The sequence below is a fragment of the Pongo abelii genome, chromosome 2, assembly GCF_028885655.2.
Source record: "Pongo abelii isolate AG06213 chromosome 2, NHGRI_mPonAbe1-v2.0_pri, whole genome shotgun sequence".
Taxonomy (NCBI): Eukaryota; Metazoa; Chordata; class Mammalia; order Primates; family Hominidae; genus Pongo; species Pongo abelii.
In genome coordinates, this window is record NC_085928.1 from 110,075,051 (window position 1) to 110,099,078 (window position 24,028).

Here is a 24,028-nt window from a genome sequence, read left to right on the forward strand (position 1 = left end):
CTGCTCTGACCTAAGGAGACTACTAGGTGGGGGCAGCTCCTTTGCCATCTCCTGTTCCAGGCCCACATGGGGGATGGGCTAGGACACCTCCCTGGACTCACTTTGGACTTTGGCTGGTGAGAGACAAGGGGGCCTGGTGAGGCAGTTTTGGGATGGGACAAGGGCCCTGCCCTGAGGTTGCACAATGGGAGATGAGGGGGTAGCCAGATAAGCTGTGCCTCGAATCATGTGGAACCAGACATCACCCCGTGGGCTGGAGAATGTGACTGTGCATTGCTTCTGACAGAAGGGACTGGGAGACACACCCAGAGCAGAGCACTCGAGGGTCACTCCAGGGACAGTGGGCCACTGGGGTGAGAATGGCAGGGCCCAGTTCCTAACGGCCACTGGCTCCATTCCACATGTATGCTCATCACCTCCCTCGACTTCACGGCAGAGCTCACACACCACAGACACCCTCCTTTCAGCAGCCAGGCCACAAGTGTTCCCCACCTGCCAGTTTATAGCTGGGTTGGACGCACAGTGAGGCCCCAGCCATCCAGACCACATGACTGTAGCAACTCTTCCCTCTGGAACACATCGGGGTTACCCCGACTGGGGAGAAATGTCAGCTGCAGAGCCCATGCACCTTACTTTGAGGAAGAGGTGGGTTGCTAAGGCCAAGGTCATGAGGAGCAAGGCTGCTATCTCTCAGCACAGAGGATGACAGCAGTCACTACATTTTGCATTTTAAATGAATGAGCAACATGCGAGCAGGAATTCAAAGGCATAGGCCTCTAGCTGGGGAGTGCCCAGGAAGGAGCCAAGCCTGGCCTCCCACTCATGGCAGGGGGCATTGCTGAATCATTGTATCAGTCTGGGTCCAATCAGAAAACAGAAACACACAGTGATTTATTTTTATTTATTTATTTATTTTTTAGGGGAACTGAGTTTCGCTCTCGTTGCCCAGGCTGGAGTGCACTGGTGCGATCTCAGCTCGCCACAGCCTCCGTCTCCCAGGTTCAAGCGATTCTCCTGCCTCAGCCTCCTGAGTAGCTGGGATTACAGGCATGTGCCACCATGCCTGACTAATTTTTGTATTTTTAGTAGAGACAGGGTTTCTCCATGTTGGTCAGGCTGGTCTCAAACTCCTGACCTCAGGTGATCCGCCCGCCTCGGCCGCCCAACGTGCTGGGATTACAGGCGTGAGCCACCGCGCCTGGCCAACACACAGTGATTTAAACAGAATTTTAAGGCTGGGCATGGTGGCTTACGCCTGCAGTCCCAACACTTTGGGAGGCTGAGGTGTGTGGCTCACTTGATTCCAGGAGTTTCAGACCAGCCTGGGCAACATGGTGAAACTCCATCTCTACAAAAAATACAAAAATTAGCCGGGCGTAGCGGCATGCACCTGTAGTCCCAGCTACTTGGGAGGCTGAGGAGAAAGGATGGCTTGAGGCCAGGAGGTCAAGGCTGCAGTGAGTCTGATGGTGCGTGCCACTGCACTCCTGCTTGGGTGATAGAGCCAGACCCTGTCTCAAAAAAATTAAAAAAATATAAACATGAGAAGTTTAATATAAATATTGTTAAATTATGCTAAAGAATTGTTAAAGGATGTAAACAATCTCAATATTGCACACAGGGCTGCGGGAGACTCCCAGGAAAGGAAGGTTAGGCCAGGCGTGTGGCTCACGCCTGTAATCCCAGCACTTTGGGAGGCCGAGGCGGGCAGATCACCTGAGGTCAGGAGTTCAAAACCAGCCTGGCCAACATGGCAAAACCCCGTCTCTACTAAACATACAAAAATTAGCCAGGCATGGTGGCATGTGCCTGTAGTTCCAGCTACTCGGGAGGCTGAGGCAGGAGAATCGCTTGAACCTGGGAGGCCGAGCTTGCAGTGAGACGAGATGGCGCCACTGCACTCTAGCCTGGGCAACAGAGTGAGACTTCGTCTCAAAAAAAAAGGAAGGTTAGAAGGGAGTCCCCTCTCCAGGGCTGGTGTTGAGGCCAAGCCACCAAGTGTGGAGGGTTGAGAGTGGTGGCCCTGAAAATCATCCATTCATTTGCTAAACCTCAGAACCTTGATATCACCTCATGTGGCAAAGTATATGATCTAGTTAAGGCTCTTGGGAGTTAAGCTCCAGTGAAGCTTGTCATGGGTGATCTGGTGGGTCACATGCAGCCACACATATTCTCATAAGAGACCGGCAGAGACACGGGGAGGACACTGGGAAGAGGAGGTGGCCAGGTCATCAGAGACAGAGCTGGGGGAAATACAGCTGCAAGTGAGGGAGTGCCAACAGCCACCAGGAACTGGGGGCAAGAAGCAAAGGAAGGGATTTCACCCAGAGCCCGAGGAGGGCCAGCAGCCCTGCTGACACCTTGATGTCAGATGTGTGGCCCCCAGAGCTGTGAAGGAATCAATTTCTATTGTGTTAAATCACCGAGTTGATAACTTAGTTCAGTCACAGGAAACCAGTGCACTGAAGGAAGCCTGCATGACAGTCAGCGTCTGCGGCGTCAGCTCCTCAAGGGCAGCATGTTTGTCCTTGCTGTGTCCTCAGTGCCCCGGACAGGGCCTGCACACAGGAGGTGCTCCCTCAGTGTTTATTGGATGACTGGCAAGAAAGGAAAAGACTGAGAATTTTACCCCAAGGCTTAAAAATCCTGCACTTCAGGGGCCAGGCACAGGGGCTCTCACCTCTAATCCCAGCATTTTGCGAGGCCAAGGCAGGTGGACTGCTTGAGCCCAGGAGTTTGAGGCCAGTCTGGCCAACATAGTGACACCGACCCTACTAAAAATACAAAAATTAGCTGGCTGTGGTGGCATATACCTGTAGTATGAGCTACTCAGGAGGCCGAGGTGGGAGGATTGCTTGAGCCCAGGAGGCAGAGGTTGCAGTGAAGTGAGATCGTGCCATTGCACCCCATTCTGGGTGACAGAGGGAGACCTTGTCTCAAAAAAAAAAAAAAACCAAAATAAAAAAAAAATCCTGCACTTCTGGGTGGGGATACAAGTGAGGCACCAGGGCTGGCACCTACACAGATTATCCCTGCCTCCCAATCACACAGCCCCTCCTGAGGCATCTCTGCTGTCTTGCTGACCTAGAAGTCTCTGGCTCATGCAGGCGGCCAACAGGTCTAGGCCAGTGCCTGTGGTAGTGACAAATGAGAAAATGAAAAAGAAAAACCGACCGCCTCCCACTCCTGAAGATTGTGAGGGTGAAAATCTGATGGCCCTTTCAGTTTGGGCAGCACACTCTGCTGAGCCACTTTCCCCCGAATGAGTGGCATGGTGGGGACTTTTTGAGACAGGGTCTCACTCTGTCGCCCAGGCTGGAGTGCAGTGGTGCAATCATAGCTCACTGCAGCCAAGACCTCCTGGGCTCAAGTGATCCTCCTGCCTCAGCCTCCCTAGTAGCTGGGACTACAGGCACATGCCACCATGCCTAGCTAATTTTTCTTATTTTTAATAGAGAAGGGGTCTATGTTGCTCAGGCTGGTGGTGGGCACTTTGGGGCAGAGGTGTGCAAACGTCACTCTGAGCATGACACTCCTAGGCACCTTTGTGGTCCCAGGGTGCCCCGTGCCCTGGCTGGAGCAGAGGGAGAATGGGGCTCCCTGAGTAGCTTAGCTGGTGGGAGGTGTGAGGGGCGAGGCCTGCCGGGATTCCCGTGGGAGCAGTGGGGAGCAGAGCTGCAGGGTGTCACCCTGACCCAATCTGCACAGCAGTTCTGTAGTAGCAAGTTAGGCCCTCTCAGCTGCTGGCTCATTCATTCCTACCATCCGTGCCAGGACTGACATGCCTGGCCACCCAGGAACATGTAGGGTCCCTGTGTGTCTTTCTCTGCTGTGATCCTACCCTCCTCCCAGATGGAGCAGTGCTGCTCTGAGGTCCCACATGGTGGTGACCCTAGACCTGGTGCTGACCTCATGGTGGGCTTGCCCAGAGCTGGGGGTGCTTCTGCCTGCTCAGATCCGTCCAGCCCCTGGGACACCTGGATTCTAATCTCACCTCTCCTGCCTGCAGCAGGCAGAAGGGCCTTGGACAAGTCTCTTCCCTAGTCTGGGCCTCAGTCCCCCGATATGTAGTATTTGTCAGCTTAGGGAAAAAAATCCCTAAAAGAATTCCGTAACAGTTCCCCATGAGGGAAAGGGTTTTTTTTGTTTTGTTTTTGAGACTGAGTCTTGCTGTGTCACCCAGGCTGGAGTGCAATGGTGCGATATTGGCTCACTGCAACCTCTGCCTCCTGGGTTCAAGTGATTCTCCTGTCTCAGCCTCCCAAGTAGTTGGGATTACAGGTGTGAGCCACTGCATCTGGCCTGAGGGAAGGGTTTTGAGCAGTCAAGAGAACCAGGTTGTAGTAGCCGAGACTTGGGGGAAGAAGGGTCCCACAGCACCAATGCAGGTCTCATCTGTCTGGGGCACTGGCTGCTCCATTTCTTCTTGTTCTTGCCCAACTGCTATGGAACAAGGGGTACTTAGGCTGGCCAAGGACCACCCATGGGAGCAGTCTGGCTTCCTGGGACAGATTTTCTCAGGGTGGCAAGAACCTCTAAGAACATGCCTTGGTGCTTCCTTTTATAGGTGGGGAGACTGAGGACAAGTGAGGGGTGGGTCTTGCACCCAGGGCCACTTAACATCTGCGGCCACTGGGACTCCATATTGGGGTCAGTTTTCACCCATGGGATGGGACCTGTTGTGACCCTGCCATGTCAGAGGGCCCGTGGTTGGGGTCTTTGGCCAGGTGGCACAGATAGGAGTGTAGTCTTGGAACAGGGTGGGCACTTCATGGTTAGCCAGTTGCCAGGCCTCACTGCATGCCTCTGTGGCTTCTATACCTTGGCCTGTGGGTGGGAGGTTGCCAGGACCATGGTCCCCTACAGAGGAGCCTGCAGCCTTGGGGCCCATCAGTCTCCACGGGACTGATTTGATCTGCTTGGTTTGCTCCAGGGAAGCCTGGGCAGAATTCTCCAGGGCAGCTGGGGGTGGGGCGGCAGACTCCATGAAAGAGGTCACGTTAGTATGGGGGACACAGGGGCATCAGGTTGCTAGGACAGTGACCTGAGCTGGAGGGGGTTAACTCCAGGGACCTCTATCTGGGATATACACTTACTCCCTAGAGATGCCAAAGGTGAGCTGGCCCTTGAGACAGCCCTCGTCCCTTTTGTCCCACCTGGCCACTTCTGAAAGCCCACCACCCTCTCATTAGCTCAGGAAGGCCACCTGGAGGTGCAGTCCTTTAAGAGAAAGGAGGAAGTAGGGCCTGGTAAGAACCTGTCCTAGGGAAACACACATGCCTTCCTGCCGGGACAGCCTGGGCAGGGGAGTGCAGGCCTGTTTCTCCCTTGGGACAGGCCTAGCCCTGAGCTGGAGCTCAGGTCCCTTTGGAGACCACTTATCACCTGAGACTTTGTAGAAACAGTGAGGGGGGCCTGCTCCTGTGCCAGTTTTCAGTGGTGGGACAGAATTTTCTCTTTCATGTTAGACTGGGAGAGGAAGTCAAACAGGCATATACAAGTACCAATTTCTTCTTATTTCCTATTATACTACAATAGTTCCAAAACTACTAACAGTTGGGTAACAAGAAAAAAACAGTTATCTGGTTGATGTATTATTTATTATGTAACAATTAGTTCTGAGAAAAAATCCAATTCAAAACATATTACTGAGGATTCTATATTAGTATATTTTAGAAATGGTATAATCCAAACCTGATTTTCTAATATATTTTCTTATATAACACTTACGGAATTTTTCACTCCCATTATTTGGCTCTGTAAAATCTTATGGGAAACATTTGTTACACTAGAAAACAAAATTTAAGTATAGTTGTTAGGCACGGTTAAAAGGGACAATACACACAAACTATAATAATTACAAATCAGTACTTCTTTTGAATACACATTTGAATGTAAACTTTTAAAATAATCAGTGTTTTAGATAAATATAAAACATACTTCAAGAACTTATTTTAACATCTCCTTTACTTTCTAATGCTCTTCAGAAAAAATTCCTTTCTGATTCATTCAGCAGCAAGAGCCCAGAAATGGTGTTCCAAGCCAGGATTCACCCTGTCCTCTTCAGAAGTGACCTGAAGAGCTTTTGGATTGGTTAAAAATATTGCCCGAAGGTATCTTAGGGTAAACTCGAAGAGCTAAAAGCACTGAATCTAGAGATCAGGTCTCTCGGCCATGCTGGGGACACCATCAACCACTTGGGGTTGAACTGTATTGCTATGAATGAAAGGTGACTCTGAGGGGCTTTAACCAGGCCGGGGCTAATGAGAGGGTTTCAAACATCAGTAATAACAGGAAGATCAGGGTTGAGAAGAGTGACAAGAAATCCTGAATGGTCTGAACCATTTTACACTTGATTCTATTTCTTAGAGCTCTTTGGGAAACAGGCAAGGCTTTTTCCTGGATAGTGTTTGCCCATGAAACAAATGAGTCACCTCACTAAATGATTCAAAAACGTTTCCTGTTGGTTTCATACTACCAACAATTATAATATTTTAATGGATAGGAGAAATTATGGGTTTAAAATTAAATTCTCTGTTAATGCACATGTTTTAATAAACTGGTTATCAGACTGCTTATGACAATGTCAGTACCATACATTCAACTGCTTTTAGCCCTTCTAGTCTTTCTCTTGGGCAAAACTGGTGGTTATCTAATTTTTGCTACCTATCAATCACCTGTTTTGGACATTAACTGTCAATTACTGGCTGCAAAATATGTGTGTGTATATGTACATGAGATATAAGTATACAGATGCATGTTGAATTGTAGACATGAGTTCCATTATTTCAGAGCTATACTCTGAATGTGAGACCTTTATATTTACACACACATACCTCTCCAGCCCAACCCAACATTCATTCATATAAAAATATATGACTATTGTAGAATCCTTCATTTACATATCACTAAAATATGTTCTTTCATTCTAACATCTTTTTATCTAGCCTTGCCAACCAACATCATAAGACTGGGATATAAAATCTTTTTGTTAGTTACTTATTTATTTTAAATTATTATTATTATTTTTTGAGACAAGGTCTTGTTCTGTTGCTCAGGCTGGAGGGCAATGGTGTAATCTAGGCCCACTGCAACCTTGGCCTCCTGGGCTCAAATGATCCTCCTATCTTAGCCTCCCTAAGTAGTTGGGACAGCAGGCATGAGCCACCACGCCTAGCCTATAAAACCTCTCCTAGCAGAATTAATTTTTTTTAAAAAGGTCTACTTTTAAAGCAGCAGTTAGAAACTTTGTTCTTATGATATGTAAATAATACTGTTATATCAAATTGTGGATTTAAATATTTTTAATTTAAGTTCCTTTCTTATCTCTTAAAAAAATAAAAAGATTTCTGTGTTACTTAATGGCTTCTCCATTCTTCCAATTCCAAGGAATACAAAGGTCTCCATCTTGCATAACAGAGTAAAAATGTGAAATGCAGAGGTGCATCCCATATAGGTAAGGCAGTGATTGTTCTAGAAGTCTCTTACAACAATCCACCATTTGTATACTAGAAATGCTGGGCTCTTTATATAACTTCTCCAAAGAAAATTTCTTTGTTGATGCCTGTATCAATTCATTTTCAATAACCTTTAACCTATTATATAGAAAATAAAAATATTGTCATAAGCTATAACCAAATAAAAGGACACACAATGTAAATATATTCTTACATATTGGGGCCCCAACTGTGCACTCACAACACTGAAAATGCCACCCACAAAGGCCAAATTATACGTTTGGAAGACATGCCAATAGCCATCATGTGTTAAATCTTTTGAGTTACTGTCACATGGATTTCTAAAAGTATTTGTTAATGTTTTTAGCAGTAAACGGCTAAAAATAACATAAAATTTAAAAAGTTCTTATATTGCCTTACCTAGCAGCTGTTAGTGACTGAAGGAAGCAGAAAATGAAGAATAGAAAACCCCTAGTTTTAGGACCCACCTAAAGTTTAACCCTTGGGCAGTAATGCTGTCTAAAGATTTCCCAGATAAAAGCAGGCTCACAGAAAACCAGGATCCTGAGGAGGACAGGTTCTCTTCATTCTTACTCTCCTACCTCACCAGCCCCCTGTCTGTTCCCTCCCCTCTGCCTGAGGTTACAACTCTCTTATTCCATCAGGGGCTTCAGTTCAGGTCTACAAAGTATACAACTCTAGGCAGAACTCAGTGTCTCAAATACTTTCTCCCACAGGTGGCAAGTGCTTAAGGATACAGTGTTTTGATAAGTGGATTCAATGTGCTACATCTAGACCAACACATGAGTTACTCAGCAAGCCCATTTAACAACGTGAATAAAGCAAAACTGCCATGGTCATGTCCCTGAGCCAGTCTATTTAAAATACTTCATTGGTTTAAAATGTCCAAATATCTTACATTTAATCACCCTCAAACTCTGCATAGAAAAGTAGGTACTATAAAATTTCCATAAACTAGACAGTAAAAAACAGAAATGGTCATAGCAGTTAGTTATCCTGGCCTATAATACTGATCACTTTCTCAAGTGCTGTTTGCTTTTTCTGTGAGATTACTCCCCTACACAGTGCTGCTTAGAGATTCAAGCAGACAGACAGCAGTCAGGGCTGATGGTTCTGAAAATGTTTCACAGCTGGGCCTGTTTCTAATCTCTCCAGGATTAGACAGAAAGAACCCTTAAACTTCTATCAATAGCAGGGGATGAGTAACTTTTTCTGTAAAGGGATTTTTCATTTGTCAAGAAAAGATATTAACAACTATGCTTGGAAGTGAAAAGCCTCGTAGTGTGACCATGTTGCTGCATAGTTCTCCAACAATATATCTTTAAAATCTGGGCAAGACTCTCATTTTCATTCCTTTTAGGAGAAGCCTACAGTCTCATCCCCAGGTTTCCCAGACCCATGGGTCACAAGCTTTATATCAGGAGAACCCATCAGTTCTTCTGAGGTACAATCTTAGAGAAGCATTGAGAAGGCAGCCCTTGTTAAGGTTGCCCAGGGTTGTCCCCTCAACAGGAAAATAATGTGTACCAGCCTTTCCTCATCCTTGGGTGCCTCTGCAGTCAGCATGAGATTAATTTTTTTTTTTTTTTTTTTGAGATGGAGTCTTGCTCTGTCTCCCAGGCTGGAGTGCAGTGGCACGATCTTGGCTCACTGTAACCTCTGCCTCCCAGGTTCAAGCGATTCTCCTGCCTCAGCCTCCCAAGTAGCTGGGATTGCATGCATGTAGCACCATGCCCGGCTATTTTTTCTATTTTTAGTAGAGGCAGGGTTTTGCCATGTTGGCCAGGCTGGTCTTCAACTCCTGACCTTAGGTGATCCACCTGCCTCAGCCTCCCAAAGTGCTGGGATTACAGGTGTGAGCCACTGTGCCTGGCCTTGAGATAGGGTCTTGCTGTTGCCCAGGCTGGAGTATCAGTGTCGTGACCATGGTTCACCGCAGCCTTGACCACCCAGGCTTAGGCAAACCTCCTGCCTCAGCTTCCCAAGTAGCTGAGACTACAGGTGCAAACCACCATACCCAGCTAATTTTTAAATTTTTTTGTAGAGACGAGGTCTCACCATGTAGCCCAGACTGGTCTTGAACTCCAGGGCTCAAGTGATCCTCCTGCCTTAGCCTCCCAAAGTGCTGGGATTATAAGTGTGAGCCACCATGCCCAGCCTTTCAGTCATTGTTTCTACTACATGCAAGTATCAGAACTACTTAAACATTCTTCTATTACTGTACATTTTGATTGTTTCCAACGTATCTAAGTGATTTTAAAATTTGAAATATATAGAGTAAAAGGAAATATCTGAGTGGGTTACTAAAAAAACATAAAGTGAGGAATGCCCCTGCTAGGGAATGCTGGTTGATTCTCAGGCGCAGGTTACTCTGGGTTATTACCACCCTACAGAGGAACTGTGAACTAGGTTATCACCAGCCTCCAAAGGACTGGGGGTTCCACAGGCAGCAAATACTGTCTACATGCCAGCCAGGCAATGCCAAGAGACAGGAGCTACAAGTCACACAGTTTTGGGATGGTCATGTGGGTTGTACATACTAGCTTAGAATAGTGTGGGTTTTTTCCCTTTTTTTCACTGTTCAGGAAGCTGAGAGTCCAGCAGAGCTGCTACTGTGAGGACCCTGTGAGCATGAGTGGCCTCTGGCTCCTTTTCTTTTGAACTAGAACAGCTGAGAGCTTTAATCTTTTTTATTAGGTTGGTGCAAAAGTAATTGCAGTTTGTTGCCATAAAAAAAAAAAAAAAGGCAAAAACTGCAATTACTTTTGCACCAACCTAATAAAAATAAACTATGTTTCCACTTAAGAATCCACCTTATAAGTGAAAAAGTATCTGAAAACCACTCTCTAGGAACATGCTTCATCGAAGGAAAGAAGTTAGTCTTCATTACTGCTCTGTGAATATAATGAAGGTGTCTTACTAGGGCAGGGACAGCAGAGCAAAGGAAGGAAAGACAGCAAAGGCGAGGAGAGGCTCCTGGGCCCAGAGTCAGGGGCAAGAGGATGATGACTGAGCAGGAAGGAAGGCTGGGACCAACAGCAAGTGCTTCCTCTTCTTGGGGGCTAAGTATAGGGATGAGGACTCTGGGGCCCAGAGCCAGAAAAAGGCTAAGGAAGCAGGTGAAAGGTCAATTGGTATTTCCTGAAGGCCCCCTGTGTGCCAGGCACCCATCCCAGTTGGCACCGGAGGGAACAAAATAGACTGAAGTCAGCCCTCAGTGGGCTTACCTTCTGTTGGGAAGGAGAGAGACAGAATACATTAATAAGGAAACAGCAAATTTGCTGAGGTGGATGGAGAAAGGCAGGCCAGCTGAGGTGGAGAGGGGAGTGCGGCAGAGGGTGGGGGCTCCATGCTGCGAGTTGTGTGGCCAGAGAAGGTGGAATGTGAGCAGGGCCTGAGGAAGCTGAGATTTCTGAGGAAGGAGTGCCTCAGGCTGGGGGGAAGCACACAGGCCCATGAGTGGATACATGTCAAGAGTGCCCGAGGAGTATAAAAAGGCTGGAGCAGAACGAGTGAGAGAAGAGTCCCAGGAGCTGAGCTGAGAGAAGCAAGGGAGTGGGCAGAGGGTCTGTGGGCACTGGGAAGAGGAGTGACAGCTCTGACTAGGTTCCCACTACTGCTCTGGCGAGAGTCCACTGCGGGTCGGGGAGATGCTGAGTGTGGAAGCCTGAAGACCAGACAAGAGGCCATTACAAAATGATGGAGGCTTAGACCAGGTGCAGCAGGAAGGAAAGGAGAAGAGGTGAGTTTCTTTCCATGTCTGCTCTGAAGGTGGACTGGGGTAGGGAGTGAGACAGGGGAGAGGAATCAAGATGACTCATGGGTTTTTATTCGCCTGAGCAACTGGTAGGATGGAACATTCACAAATTGACCCATTTGAATTTTTTTACTTTTTACTTTCCTTTCTCACAATCTAATAAGCATTACTCCAAAGCTATAAAATGGCCATAGAGAAAAAGAGAAAAAGCAGCCGATTAGGTTGTAGCAAACAAAATCATCAGTCCTAATGACGAACAGTTGGCTAGAATTGCTCTTGAGGGTTAAAGCAGACGTAAAATTTAGAAAAGAAATAGCATGAACAAATACTTAACAACCAATCAAGAGGTACGGTGTGATAGGATCTGGCCTACCGAGTTGTCATCAATTCCATAAGGAAAACAGGAAAACAAAAGAGATGCTGCTCCTTCATTTACTTTATACATAAAATGATCTCACTGTCTCTTGCTAAAAGAATGGCTTCCATGGTTAGTTGCCATCCCTTCTCTCTATTTATTTATTTTTCTGAGACGGAGTCTCGCTCTGTCGCCCAGGCTGGAGTGCAATGGCATGATCTCAGCTCACTGCAACCTCTGCCTCCCAGGTTCAAGTGATTCTCCTGCTTCAGCCTCCTGAGTAGCTGGGATTACAGGTGGGCGCCACCACACCCAGCTAATTTTTGTATTTTTAGTAGAGACGGGGTTTCGCCATGTTGGCCAGGCTGGTCTCAAACTCCTGACCTCAAGTGATCCGCCCACCTCGGCCTCCCAAAGTGCTGAGATTACAGGTGTGAGCCACCATACCTAGCCTCTCTCTATATTTAAGATTCCTGGCTTTTTAAATGAGCACTTTGTGGAAACTGAGCCTCAAATGAACAGTAAGGCAGGAGAACTGCTTCCACTGGCACCCTGCTAAACAACCAGGTCCCATCACCCTGTCCTCTTCTCTTCTCCTTGAAACTTCCCTCCATGGACATGTGGAATGGCATTCTCTCCAGCTTCCATCCTGTTCCCTGCCGTTGCCTTCCCTTGTCCCCTATGCTACCAGGGTGTCAGCTTTGGCTCTTCCCACTTGACTGTGCTCCAGCTACCACTGGCAAATTTACAGCACTCAAGTCTCCTACTAGAAACAATTCCAGGAGGCAGAGATCATGTCTGAGTCTTTCTATCAATGGCATTGATCTCAGCTTTGGGCACATAACAATCACAGTAAATGCTGGCTAAGTAAATGACTTCATTTCTTCACAGGTGATACATAAAACATTATCAAGCAATATCTTACCACCTACAAAACAGGAAACTGTTGGCTATAATAGGACTCCTTCAAAGATACAAACAACATAAAAACAATTTTTTTGAGAAAGGATTTCATTATGTCACCCAGGCTGGAGTACAGAGGTGTGATCACAGCTCACTGCAGCCTTGACTACCCAGGCTCAATCAATCCTCCCACCTCAGCCTCCTGCGTAGCTGGGATACAGGCGTATGCCACCATGCCTGGCTAATTTTTTTTTTTTCCCCACCATATTGCCCAGGGTTTCACCATGTTGCCTAGATTGGTCTTGAACTCCTGGGCTCAAGTGATCTCCTTGCCTTGGCTTCCTAAAGTGCTGGGATTACAGGCTTCAGCCACTGTGCCCGGCCTAAAATGATTTTTTGCTTTAAGGTTTCTTCTCAAGTTAATTAAAATGCCGATAAAGTTTTCTTTACATCAATAGTTAAAAGGTTTATTATTTTTCTTTTTTTCGCTCTTTCGTCCAGGCTGGAGTGCAGTGGCATGATCTCGGCTCACTGCAACCTCCGCCTCCTGGGTTCAACCCGTTCTCCTGCCTCAGTCTCCTGAGTAGCTGGGACTAGAGGTGACCGCCATAACACCTGGATAACTTTTGTATTTTTAGTAAAGATGGGGTTTCACCATGTTGGCCAGGCTGGTCTCAAACTCCTGACCTCACAAGTGATCTGCCTCCCCAAGTGCTGGGATTACAGGCATGAGCCACCGCGCCGGGCCTAAGATGATTTTTTTACTTTAAGTTTTCTTCTCAGTTAAGATACAGATAAAGTTCTTTTTATATCAACAGTTTGAAAATTTTAAAACAATAAAGATTCCTGTTAATCAAGAAATAACCATTCTGTTCCTGAATTGACTTTTATATTAAGAAGCTGTACTTCTCAAACTGAGGTCCATGGTGGTAACATAATTTAGGTAGGGAAGAAACAAATATGGAATATCTAATAATTAGTCAATTTCCTAAGCTTCATACTGTTTCCAGGTCCCATATTTATGGGTTCCAAATATCTGAAGTTTTCAGTTAGGCTGAATGATCTGACTTTACAGAGGACTGGCAGTACTTACTCTTCCTTTCTTTTCATGTTCTCTCTCGCCTGCTGAGCTTTGGTGAGAATAAACCACTGGAGATTTGCTGGATCACAGATTGTTGGAATATTAAAATGCCCGAGTTCATGCAAGCTTGGAACATATCTGTCACTGCAATAAAATATACATTAAAGGAAAAACCACTGACCCTCTCCTCTCCCCCACCAGAGAAAATGTTTTATTAGTCTTCAGGAAAATTAAAAAAAAATCATCAAGAAAAGCCACCTCAAAAGTACAGCAACATTGACTTAAAGCTTTGCTGCCCCCAAAGACACACTTCTTCAAGATCACGACCTACTTGCAAGCCCTCTGACCTTCCTTATCTGTCACATGCCAGGGGTGACCTGCTGCACAGTGAGGTTGTGAGAGCTAAAGACAGAATGCATATAAGTACCCAGCACAGTGCTCGGCAAACAGTGTATACACCACAAATGTTGGCTACTGATTTACTATTAGTTTAATCTTATAATGTTTTCCATTGGATTGACTTTGCCCAGTAAATCTGCTCAGCAATATATTCAAAGAATGTTCTAGACATTAAATCCTTCAGTCCTCCCATGCTGGCTTTTCTAGTGTGTAGAAGAGGGTTGCTAACGCAAGTAGTGGCATTTTTTTCTTTAATTCCTAAGAACTACCCATTGAAATACAAAAAAATTTAATGCATTTACACACACAACCCACCTAGACGAAGGAATAAAAGTAATCCTTCTATCTTAGATATTTACCTGTTAAGGATCATTTGTAAACCACGCAAACTTCGAGGGTGAAATAGTATTCTACTTTTCAACAGTCTATTATAAAACACATCAAGAAGAGAGTAATATTCTTCAAGTGTCAATACTGGCTGTAATTCTTCAATATAAACAACTTGTATGCCACCTAAAAGATAGCTTATTTGGTCTTCTAAAATCATCAGCCTCCTCTGAAGGTCAAAATAACTTGGCAATCTTTCAAAAAGCTACAGTGTTAACAAAGGGAAAGAAATAATTAGTTTTATGTTACTATAGTAATTTAATTTTAGAATTCCAATAAATGGCATTAAGACATTTTTAACAAGAAAATGATTTTCATTGAAGGAAAGTTCAAGCAAGAGATTAAAAAAACTTAATGTAATGCTGGAAATATTAATATTCAAAACAAGCCACTGTAAATCTTTGGGATTTTTAGATGGGAATTTGTGAGGTTCCAAAAAAAAAATATGCTCCAAATAAAAGTAAGTCCTAATCCTAAGCACTAATATTTAAATATTTAGGTAAGAATCTTAGATTAGTTTAGAATTATTAAATGGCATAAAGAAAACTTTTAGAAATAAAGTGTATGTATTTCAACGCAGTCTATTCCTTCAAAATTTACTTTAAAGCAACTAAATACAATTAAGTGCAATAAATATGATTGCGCACCTACCATATACGTAAGCACTGAGCTGGACACTTCAAGTGTACAGATTATAAGAATTTGTCCCTGTTTGGCTGGGACTCACAGTTTAGCATACTAAATGCCAAATCAGGGTGAGTGGATACAGAGGAGGTTCAGGCAAAGGTTTCTAAGGGAGTCTAATTTGATCAATCTTAAACATTAAGTAAGATTTAGAAATGGCACATGAATGTAAGGGATGTTTTGGGGGAAGGAAAAAGAGCATGTGCAAATATGGAACCATGAAAAGGAACAGCATGTTTGGAAACAATAAGGAGTTTGGTATGGCTGGCAAGTGACCTGCTGCAATTGAGTGGAAAGAGAAGGGCTGAAGGGGGGCGTAGGGGCTGGGTCAGGGAAGGACCACTAAGGACTTAAGATTTTCTATTAAAAGCCAGGGCCTTTTAGAAGAGTTGGAAGGCATTAAAAACTCTGCTATAATAAAAGCAATAGCTATGTAAAAGTTCTACAAATTATTTATAATCTACTTTTAACATCTTGTGGAAAATAATTTTACTCCCTATTTTTCAATTTTTCTATGGGTTACTCATGTATATATGGTAACTACATTTTAAAAGCTTTTTATTTTGAGATAATTGTAGATTCACATACCTTTCACTTCACACTACATCTTATACAATTATTGGCATAATATCACAACCAGGAAATTGACATTGATACAATTCATTAATCTTACTCAGAGTTCATCAGTTTTACTTGCATGCATTTGTGTATTTTTCACACGTGTATGCATTTTATTATATGTGTATAGAGCCGTGTGACACTGCCACAGTCAAAACACACAAGAGTTCCATCACAGGGATCCCGTTTATAGCACTGACACCTCTGCTCCCCTCTGTCTACTTCCTGGCAACCACTAATCTTTTCTTCTTTTCTATCATTTTATTATTCCAAGGGTGTTATGTAAATAGAATCATACAGTTTGTAACCTTTTGAGGCTGACTTTTTCACTCAGCACAATGCCCTTAAGATCCATCCAGTTGCTGCATGTATCAATAGCTCATTCCTTTTCATTGCTGAGTAGAATCCTATGGTTTGGATGTACCAGTTTGTTTAGCTATTCACACACTGAAGAACATTCATTTTTTCCTAGTTTTTGGCTATTATAAACATTCATGTACACAGGTGTTCGTGTGAACATAATTTTTCATTTCTCTGCTGTAAATACCTGAGGGTGACTGCTGGGTCATGTTTAGTTTTGTAAGAAACCATTATAGTCTTTTCCTAGAATGCCTGTACCACTTTACATTCCCATCAGCAATGCATGAATGACCCATTTTTTCTGCATTCTTATCAGCATGTAACTATTTTTCATTTTAGCCATCCTGGTGTGTAGTGATAATGCACTATGGTTTTATCTATCTATCTAATCTATCTAATCTATCTATCTATCTATCTATCTATCTATCTATCTATCTATCTATCTATATCTATCTATCTATCTATCTATCTATATTTTTCTATCTATTTGAGACAGTCTCGCTGTGTTACCCAGGCTGGAGTGCAGTGGCGCAATCTTGGCTCACTGCAACTTCCGCCTCCTGGGTTCAAATGATTCTCCTGCCTCAGTCACCCAAATAGCTGGGACTATAGGCGCCTGCCACCATGCCCAGCTAATTTTTTTTTTTTTTTAAATTTTTAGTAGAGACGGCGTTTCACTGTGTTTGCCAGGCTGGTCTCGTACTCCTGACCTTGTGATCCACCTGCCTTGGCCTCCGAAAGTACTGGGATTACAGGCATGAGCCACAGTGCCCGGCCAATAAACATGTTTTTATGTGCTTACATGTCATCTGTACATTCTCTTTGGCAACATGTCATTTCATGTCACCGTTTTTGGTTGGATTAGTTTTTTTAGTAGCCCTTTTTAGTCATTTTTTTTTTTTTTCTGCTGAATTTTGAAAGTTTTAGATTTCCCTTTTTTAGTTGGATTGGTTTTTTCTTTTCCTGCTGAAATTTGAGAGTTTTAAAATATATTCTAGATATAATGTCTTTGTCAGATATATGGTTTGCAAGTATTTCTACCAAATAAATATTTGATTTGAACAGACGCTTCACTAAAGAAGATATGTGGATGACAAATAAGCACATGAAAAGATGCTCACCATTATTTATTATTAGAGAAATGCAAATTAAACATTGAATGAGATTGTACCACAGAGCTATTAGACTGACTAAAATTAAAAAGATGACCATAGTTAAGTGTTGGCAGTTTTTTAAAAAGTTAAAATACTCTACCATATGATCCAGCCATTCTATTCTAGGTATTTACCCAAGAGAAAGGAAATATATGTCCATATATTTGTGCACAAATGTTCATAGCAGCTTTATCTGTAATAGTCACAAAGTGATACGACCCTATGTTCATCAACAGGTGAATGAATAAACGAACTGTGGTATATTTATACAATGAAATAGTACATAGTAATAAAAAGGAATAAACTCCCAATACATGCAACAGCATGGATGAATCTCAAAATGAGACAGTGAAAGAAACCAGACAAAAAGTTTGCAAGCCCTATGATTCCACTTATGAAAAACTCCAAAACTAATCTATAGTAACAGAAAGCAGACCAGTGGTTGCTTGGAGAGGGGGTGGTGGGATGGGAGGGAGTGTTTACAAAGGGCCATATGCTCACATATATGCCCGGTTGTTGGATACGTTTGCTATCTTGACTGTGATAATGGCTTCATGGGCATACATATATGTCAAAACTTACCAAATAACACACAAGAAACGTGCAGTTTATTAAATGTCAGTTATACCTCAATAAATCTATTAAGAACAAGTAAAACAAAACAACAAAATATAGGCTTTCAGGCTGTGCTTCAGAAAAGAATGCAATATTACCAGATAAAAACTGCCTTAAAAATCAGTCTTTCCTCTTAAGTATTTTAAGTACGTGGTATTTAAGTATCTGACCTGAAAACAGCTGATACTATGATTAAAAACATTAAAAAACAAAAACACAACAAAACTTTTTTTTAGTTCATTAACATTACAGCATTGTTGGAAATGAAAGTATATGAATGACAAGGAGTTTTTACTTTTAAGGCTCTTTCTTACTTTTGTCCAGTGGTGATGGACATCCATTGTTCCTAGCATCACATGGCCCACTGCACTCATGCCAGAACGGTCTGTAAATATGATTGTACACCCTGATGATAAAACACAAAACCTCTGGTCATGGTCGAGGTGCTTCATTCTTTCAGCACTGTGCAAATAGTGTATAAACCCAGGATTAAATTCAGTAGAAGCTTAAAGGCTAATTTTATGCCACTGCTTTATTCAAAGAACAGATTTAAAAGTTCAGCTGTGATAAAGTTATTTGGTTTTTCCATTAAAATTTATAGATGTACATAGCAGCTAAGTGATTTTTTAAAAGAAAATGGAAAAAGTTTACCTTTTGCTTTTTTAAGTGTTTCCAAATTCTGCTGTGCTAAGCGGCTTAAACTATGCAGCTGGCTACAGCGGTGGGCGATGCCCCAGCTCCTCTGCCACCTGGGCCAACAGAGCACACACGCATGTTAACAAGTGGCACCCCGAAGAAGGAGCAAGCACTCACCACAACTACTGGAGTCCTTGGGAAGCCAATGAGTCTCTTTTTGAAGCAGACACATAACATGTTTTGATTGATCATATGTTTCTAAGCTAGCTAATTTTTAAAAAAGCAACCAAATGGAAAATGAATTGTTTACCAGAGGGCAGAAATATTACTACTATGTTCAGGTATCCAAAGATGTAAAATAAGCAAATATAAGATGTTTCTATTTAAAAATAAGATGATGAAATGGGAAAACTTTGAAAAAAGTGTTTTTCTTTTTCACATTGTTACAATGATGATGGTTTTGTTTTAGATTCAAGTTCCAACTAGGAATTCCAGTTAGGTTTATCAGGTTCTCTTTTTTGTTTCTGAGACAGGGTCTCACTCTGTCGCCCAGGCGGGAGTGCAGTGGTGTAATCACGGCTCATTGCAACCTTGACCTCCTCTGCTCAAGAGATCCTCCTACCTCAGCCTCACGAGTAGCTGGGACTAAAGGCATGCGCCACCATGGCCGGCTACTTAAAAACATTTTTTTGTAGAGACAGGGTTTCACCATGTTGCTCAGGCTGGTCTTGAACACCTGGGCTCAAGTGATCCACCCGCCTCGGCCTCCCAGAGTTTTGGGATTACAGGCGTGAGCCACCGTACCTGACCTCAGGTTCTTTTTATCTCATTCTAGAGAAAGTGATTTTGATGAGATCATGTAATCTGCTCATTTTATAAATTAATATTAAACCTCAGTGACACATGGAACCTGACATTGACACGATGTCAGAGGCCCTGCTGTGTGACTGTGAAGAGCACTGGTCTCGAGTGCTGTCAGAAAACCCACCTTGGAATTCTAATCCTGTGGTTACTAGCTCTGTGACCTTGAACAAGCTGCTTTTAGCCTTCCTGAGGTTTTCACTTTCATGCCTGCAAAGTGAGGATGTTTCCTGCCGCACAGATAGTATCAAATGAGGTAATGTGTGTGAAGGAGTCAGGCATTCAAAACAGGCACTCAAGAAACGTAGGTTCTTTTATCCTAATACTAATTCTGATGAATGTCATTTCTGATAAAATGAAAACTTGCTTAAAAATTGTTTTTTTCTTTAAACTACAATTTAAAAAGTAAAATATAATTTCAAAGAATATTAATTTTTGATTATTTGAAATTAAAAAATTTAAGTGACAAAGGTAGTAAATGCCGTTTTCTTGTTTAAAACTTGTTTAAAACACTTGTTTAAAAAATTGTTTTTTTCTTTAAACTACAATTTAAAAAGTAAAATGTAATTTCAAACAATGTTAATTTTTATTTGAAATTAAAAAATTTAAGTGACAAAGGTAGTAAATGCTGTTTTCGTTAAAAATGGTGTTTTATATAGGCTGTTTAGAATGAAAAACAATGTCATTAGTTAATGTTTCTGTTTGCTGGAGTTTTGGCTAATTTTTTAGCAAGTAAAGAAGCCCCCATGCCCATGGTCCTCAAATGTTATGGTCTCAGGGACCCTTTTACGCTCTTAAAAATTGAAAACTCCAAAGATATTTTGTCTATGTGGGATATACATATATATATATATATATATATATTTTTTTTTTTTTTTTTTTTGAGACAGTCTCGCTCTGTTGCCCAGGCCGGAGTGCAGTGGTGTGATCTCGGCTCACTGCAACCTCTGTCTCCTGAGTTCAAGCAATTCTCCTGCATCAGCCTCCTGAGTAGCTGGGATTACAGGCACATGCCACCAGGCCTGGCTAATTTTTGTATTTTTAGTAGAGACGGGGTTTCACCATGTTGGTCAGGCTGGTCTCGAACTCCTGACCTCGTGATCTGCCCACCTCGGCCTCCCAAAGTGCTGGGATTACAGGTGTGAGCCACCATACCCGGCCGGGTTATATCTATTGACATTTACCATAATATAAATTAAAGTTGAGAAATTTCTCCATGATACTGTAAAATAATGTTTATTTCTTTTTTTGTTTAAGAAATCCTTTCATTTTCCTAACTCCAGTCTGCTTTGACAGATCTTTTAAAATTTCTATTAGAAAAAGTTATTTGCATGCACCTTAATTTATTTATCTTATAAACTTTTAAAAATGATCTTACTATTTTTAGTTAGAAAAGTTTATGCTAATAGACTAAGGAATGGGAAGAAACCCCTATAATAAAGTTTAATCTGAAAATGATTAGTGTGATGATAAAATAATGGATATATGCATACATTCAAACATTCCACACATGGAAGTCTAAAAGAATGTTTTGAAATTCTGAATTATCTTATGATGATTTGATTATACAAGAACAGAACATGTAAATACTATCTGTACTCTGTAAACACAGGAAAAAAAGGTGTTTTTATGGTACCCAAATAGTCATTTGTTTTAATATAAGAAAAAAAGTCCTAATAATGAGAATTGAAAACAACAAAACAGGCTATAGCAAAAAGTAACAAAGATGTTTAAACATGAAGTCTGGATGACGATTTTTCTGAGTTCTAGTGATGGGAAGTCCAGTGACTGAATGACCTGACTCCTCCTTTTCCCTTCCTTACAATTTTAAGAACTGTTAAATCTATTCCGCAATAAATTTCAGCATGGATCTTTATATAACTGCAATTTCCAAGTTTATGAAAACTTACTTAAAAAGTCCTGCTATATAATATAGAACCAAGAATACAACATCCATTTTATCTCTCCCCTCCTCTTTTTAAACTCAAATACTAATCTTTTAAAACACTTATTATTATTATTATTTAGAGATGGGGTCTCGCTATGTTGCCCAGGCTGGTCTCAAACTCCTGGCCTCAAGTGATCCTCCTGCCTTGGCCTCCCAAAGTGCTAGAATTACAGGTATGAGTCACTGTGTCTGGCCTTAAATATCTTACAAGATGGGGGCATAATTATTTTTTATATATTATGTGTATATGGAAGAGGGTATTTTTCTTACAAACTTATTATGTAAAAAAGTTTATTACGCCAAAAATGTCAGTACTTAAACAAACCTTACTTCTTTACCTATATATAGAAGAAAGAAGTAACATATATATAAATTGAGATGAAGTCTTGCTCTATCACCCAGGCTGCAGTGCAGTGATGCAATTATAGCTCACTGCAGCCTCAAGTTCCTGGGCTTAAGTGATCCTCTTGCCTCACCCTTCCAAGTAGCTGAGACTACAGGTGCAGGCCACAGTGCCTAGCTAATTTTTTTTTAAGTTCTTGTAGAGATGGGGTCTCCATATGTTGCCCAGGCTAGTCTTGAACTCCTGGGCTCAAGCAATCCTCCCACCTTGGCCTCCCAAAGTGCTGGGATTACAGGCAAGAGCCACTGTGCACAGCCTTACTTCAATATTTAAAATAAGAAATTAATAAGAGTTTTCTTACACAGATGAACATTTCATGATGTTCATAAAGATAATTGAAGAGTACTCAGTTATCAGAGCAATTAAAGTTAAAGATGCAAATATTTAGGTGCTGAAAACCTTATCAGTTGGTAATTCATATTCACTTCAATTTCTAAATTAGGTTCTCTCTTCTTTATTACCTGATATCTGAGAGTTGCAATTGATGAGACAGTTCATCTTTTAAACGATCTAGTTCTTTTCTAAGTGGCAAACTGTTCTTTAGCTTTTTAACAGCACTTTTCCCATTGTTATCTAACCAGGATCTAGAAAGAGAGAGAGAGAGAGAGAGAGAGATACATACTTTATAATACTAACTAAAACATACATATTTTTACTATTAAAAGACACATGCATGCACTTGCATTTTCACAATAGCAAAGACTTGGAATCAACCTAAATGCCAATCAATGACAGATTGGGTAAAGAAAATGTGGTACATATATACCATGGAATACTACGCAGCCATAAAAAAGAATGAGTTCATGTATTTCATGGGAACATGGATGAAGCTGGAGGCTATTATCCTTAGCAAACTAACACAGGAACAGAAAACCAAATACTGCATGTTCTCACTTATAAACGGGAGCTAAATGATGAGAACACATGGACACAAAGAGGGGAGCAACAGACACTGGGACGCACTCGAAGGCAGAGGATAGAAGGAGAGAGAGGATCAGTAAAAACAACTACTGGGTACTAGGCTTAGTACCTAGGTAACAAAATAAACTGTACGACAAACCCCTATGATGAGAGTTTATTTATATAACAAACCTACACATGTACCCCGAACCTAAAAGTTAAAAAAAAATTGTACTCAGAAAAAAAGGACACATACATTACCTTAAAGCAGCCCCGGTGTTAAACCGAGTTTTCAATCAAACCTTTACTTCTACCTATTCTTTTTTTTAGAAATACCTACTTTTAAAATAAGTTGCTTGGTGAACTGCCAACACCTGTCAAATCATATTCTAGTTATGACAACTTCCTTTGCATATTAAAAAATTAAATTTTAATTATATCAAACCTGTCACTAGATTCCTAGAGATAGAATAATTTTTTAAATTAAAAATACTTCAAAGTGTGTTTATTACAACCTTCAGTAAGCTATACTGGATCTTCACTGATGTCAGTCATACACATATGGGAGGGTAGAACTAATACTAATTATGGAGCAAGTGAGCAAATATTATAATAGAGCTAAAAAGGTGTAAAAGTCAAACTCAACAGACATATCCGATGGGACTAGTGACAATTAAGAGGCAATGGGTCCTGATGAAGGAATAGAAAAGATTACTTTGTGGATTCTGGCTGGGTGGACTCCAGTTTCTCCCTTTATTTTAGTCTTGGATATTACTACCTTGAGCTCCCAATGCTTATTCCCTCATCCCTGTAACCTAGTCCCTCCGACTGGTCAGACCTTACCAATCTAGTCATTTTGCCACACCCTCCTTCCAGGAGGGCCTCTTCACTACCCTGGTGCTCAGTGACACCTCCATTCCTTTCCACCCAACCAACTGTCCAGTTTCAGTTTCATCTCAACTATATCAACTCTATAATAAGCTCAGCAGAAAGGTGTTCTCTAAACCTGTATTTCTTAGAATGTTTACCTCAATAGTCTTACAAGAAGAACTAAATATCAAAAATGCTTTGGCTGGGTGTGGTGGCTCAAACCTGTGATCCCAGCCCTTTGGGAGGCTGAGGTGGGTGGATCATGAGGTCAGGAGTTCGAGACCAGCCTGGCCAATGTGGTAAAACCCCATCTCTACTAAAAAATACAAAAAAATTAGCCAGGCGTGTTGGCGCGCACCTGTAATCCCAGCTACTTAGGAGACTGAGGCAGAAGAATCGCTTGAACCCGGGAGGCGGAGGTTGCAGTGAGCTGAGATCACGCCATTGCACTCCAGAGCTTGGGTGACAGAGCGAGACTCCATCTAAAAATTACAAAAAAAAAAAAAAAAAAAAATCTGTAAGGATTAGAAGGGATAGCTTTCAGAAAAGAGCTGAAAGCCTGTGTGGCCTTCTAGAGAGCAGCACTGCCTCTGCAGAGACTCTCACTTGGTGCTATAAT

The 24,028-nt window shown here is 42.2% G+C and overlaps 1 protein-coding gene across 9 annotated transcripts in view; it reads right to left on the minus strand.

The window, feature by feature from the left end:
* Window positions 1–5,578: 5,578 nt before the first annotated feature.
* The window catches only part of TCAIM (T cell activation inhibitor, mitochondrial), a 71,242-nt gene continuing 52,792 nt past the window's right edge, over window positions 5,579–24,028 (minus strand). For 3 of the 9 annotated variants that reach the window (XM_054550421.2, XM_054550419.2, XM_054550420.2), the window contains 7 exons: window positions 23,768–23,891; window positions 22,101–22,223; window positions 18,443–18,540; window positions 18,106–18,197; window positions 14,333–14,565; window positions 13,587–13,718; window positions 5,579–7,595 (listed from right to left, as the gene is read on the minus strand). In XM_054550421.2, the coding sequence (XP_054406396.2) occupies window positions 7,355–7,595; window positions 13,587–13,718; window positions 14,333–14,565; window positions 18,106–18,197; window positions 18,443–18,540; window positions 22,101–22,223; window positions 23,768–23,891 (1,043 nt within the window). In that variant the 3' untranslated portion in view covers window positions 5,579–7,354. 9 annotated transcript variants of the gene reach the window in all.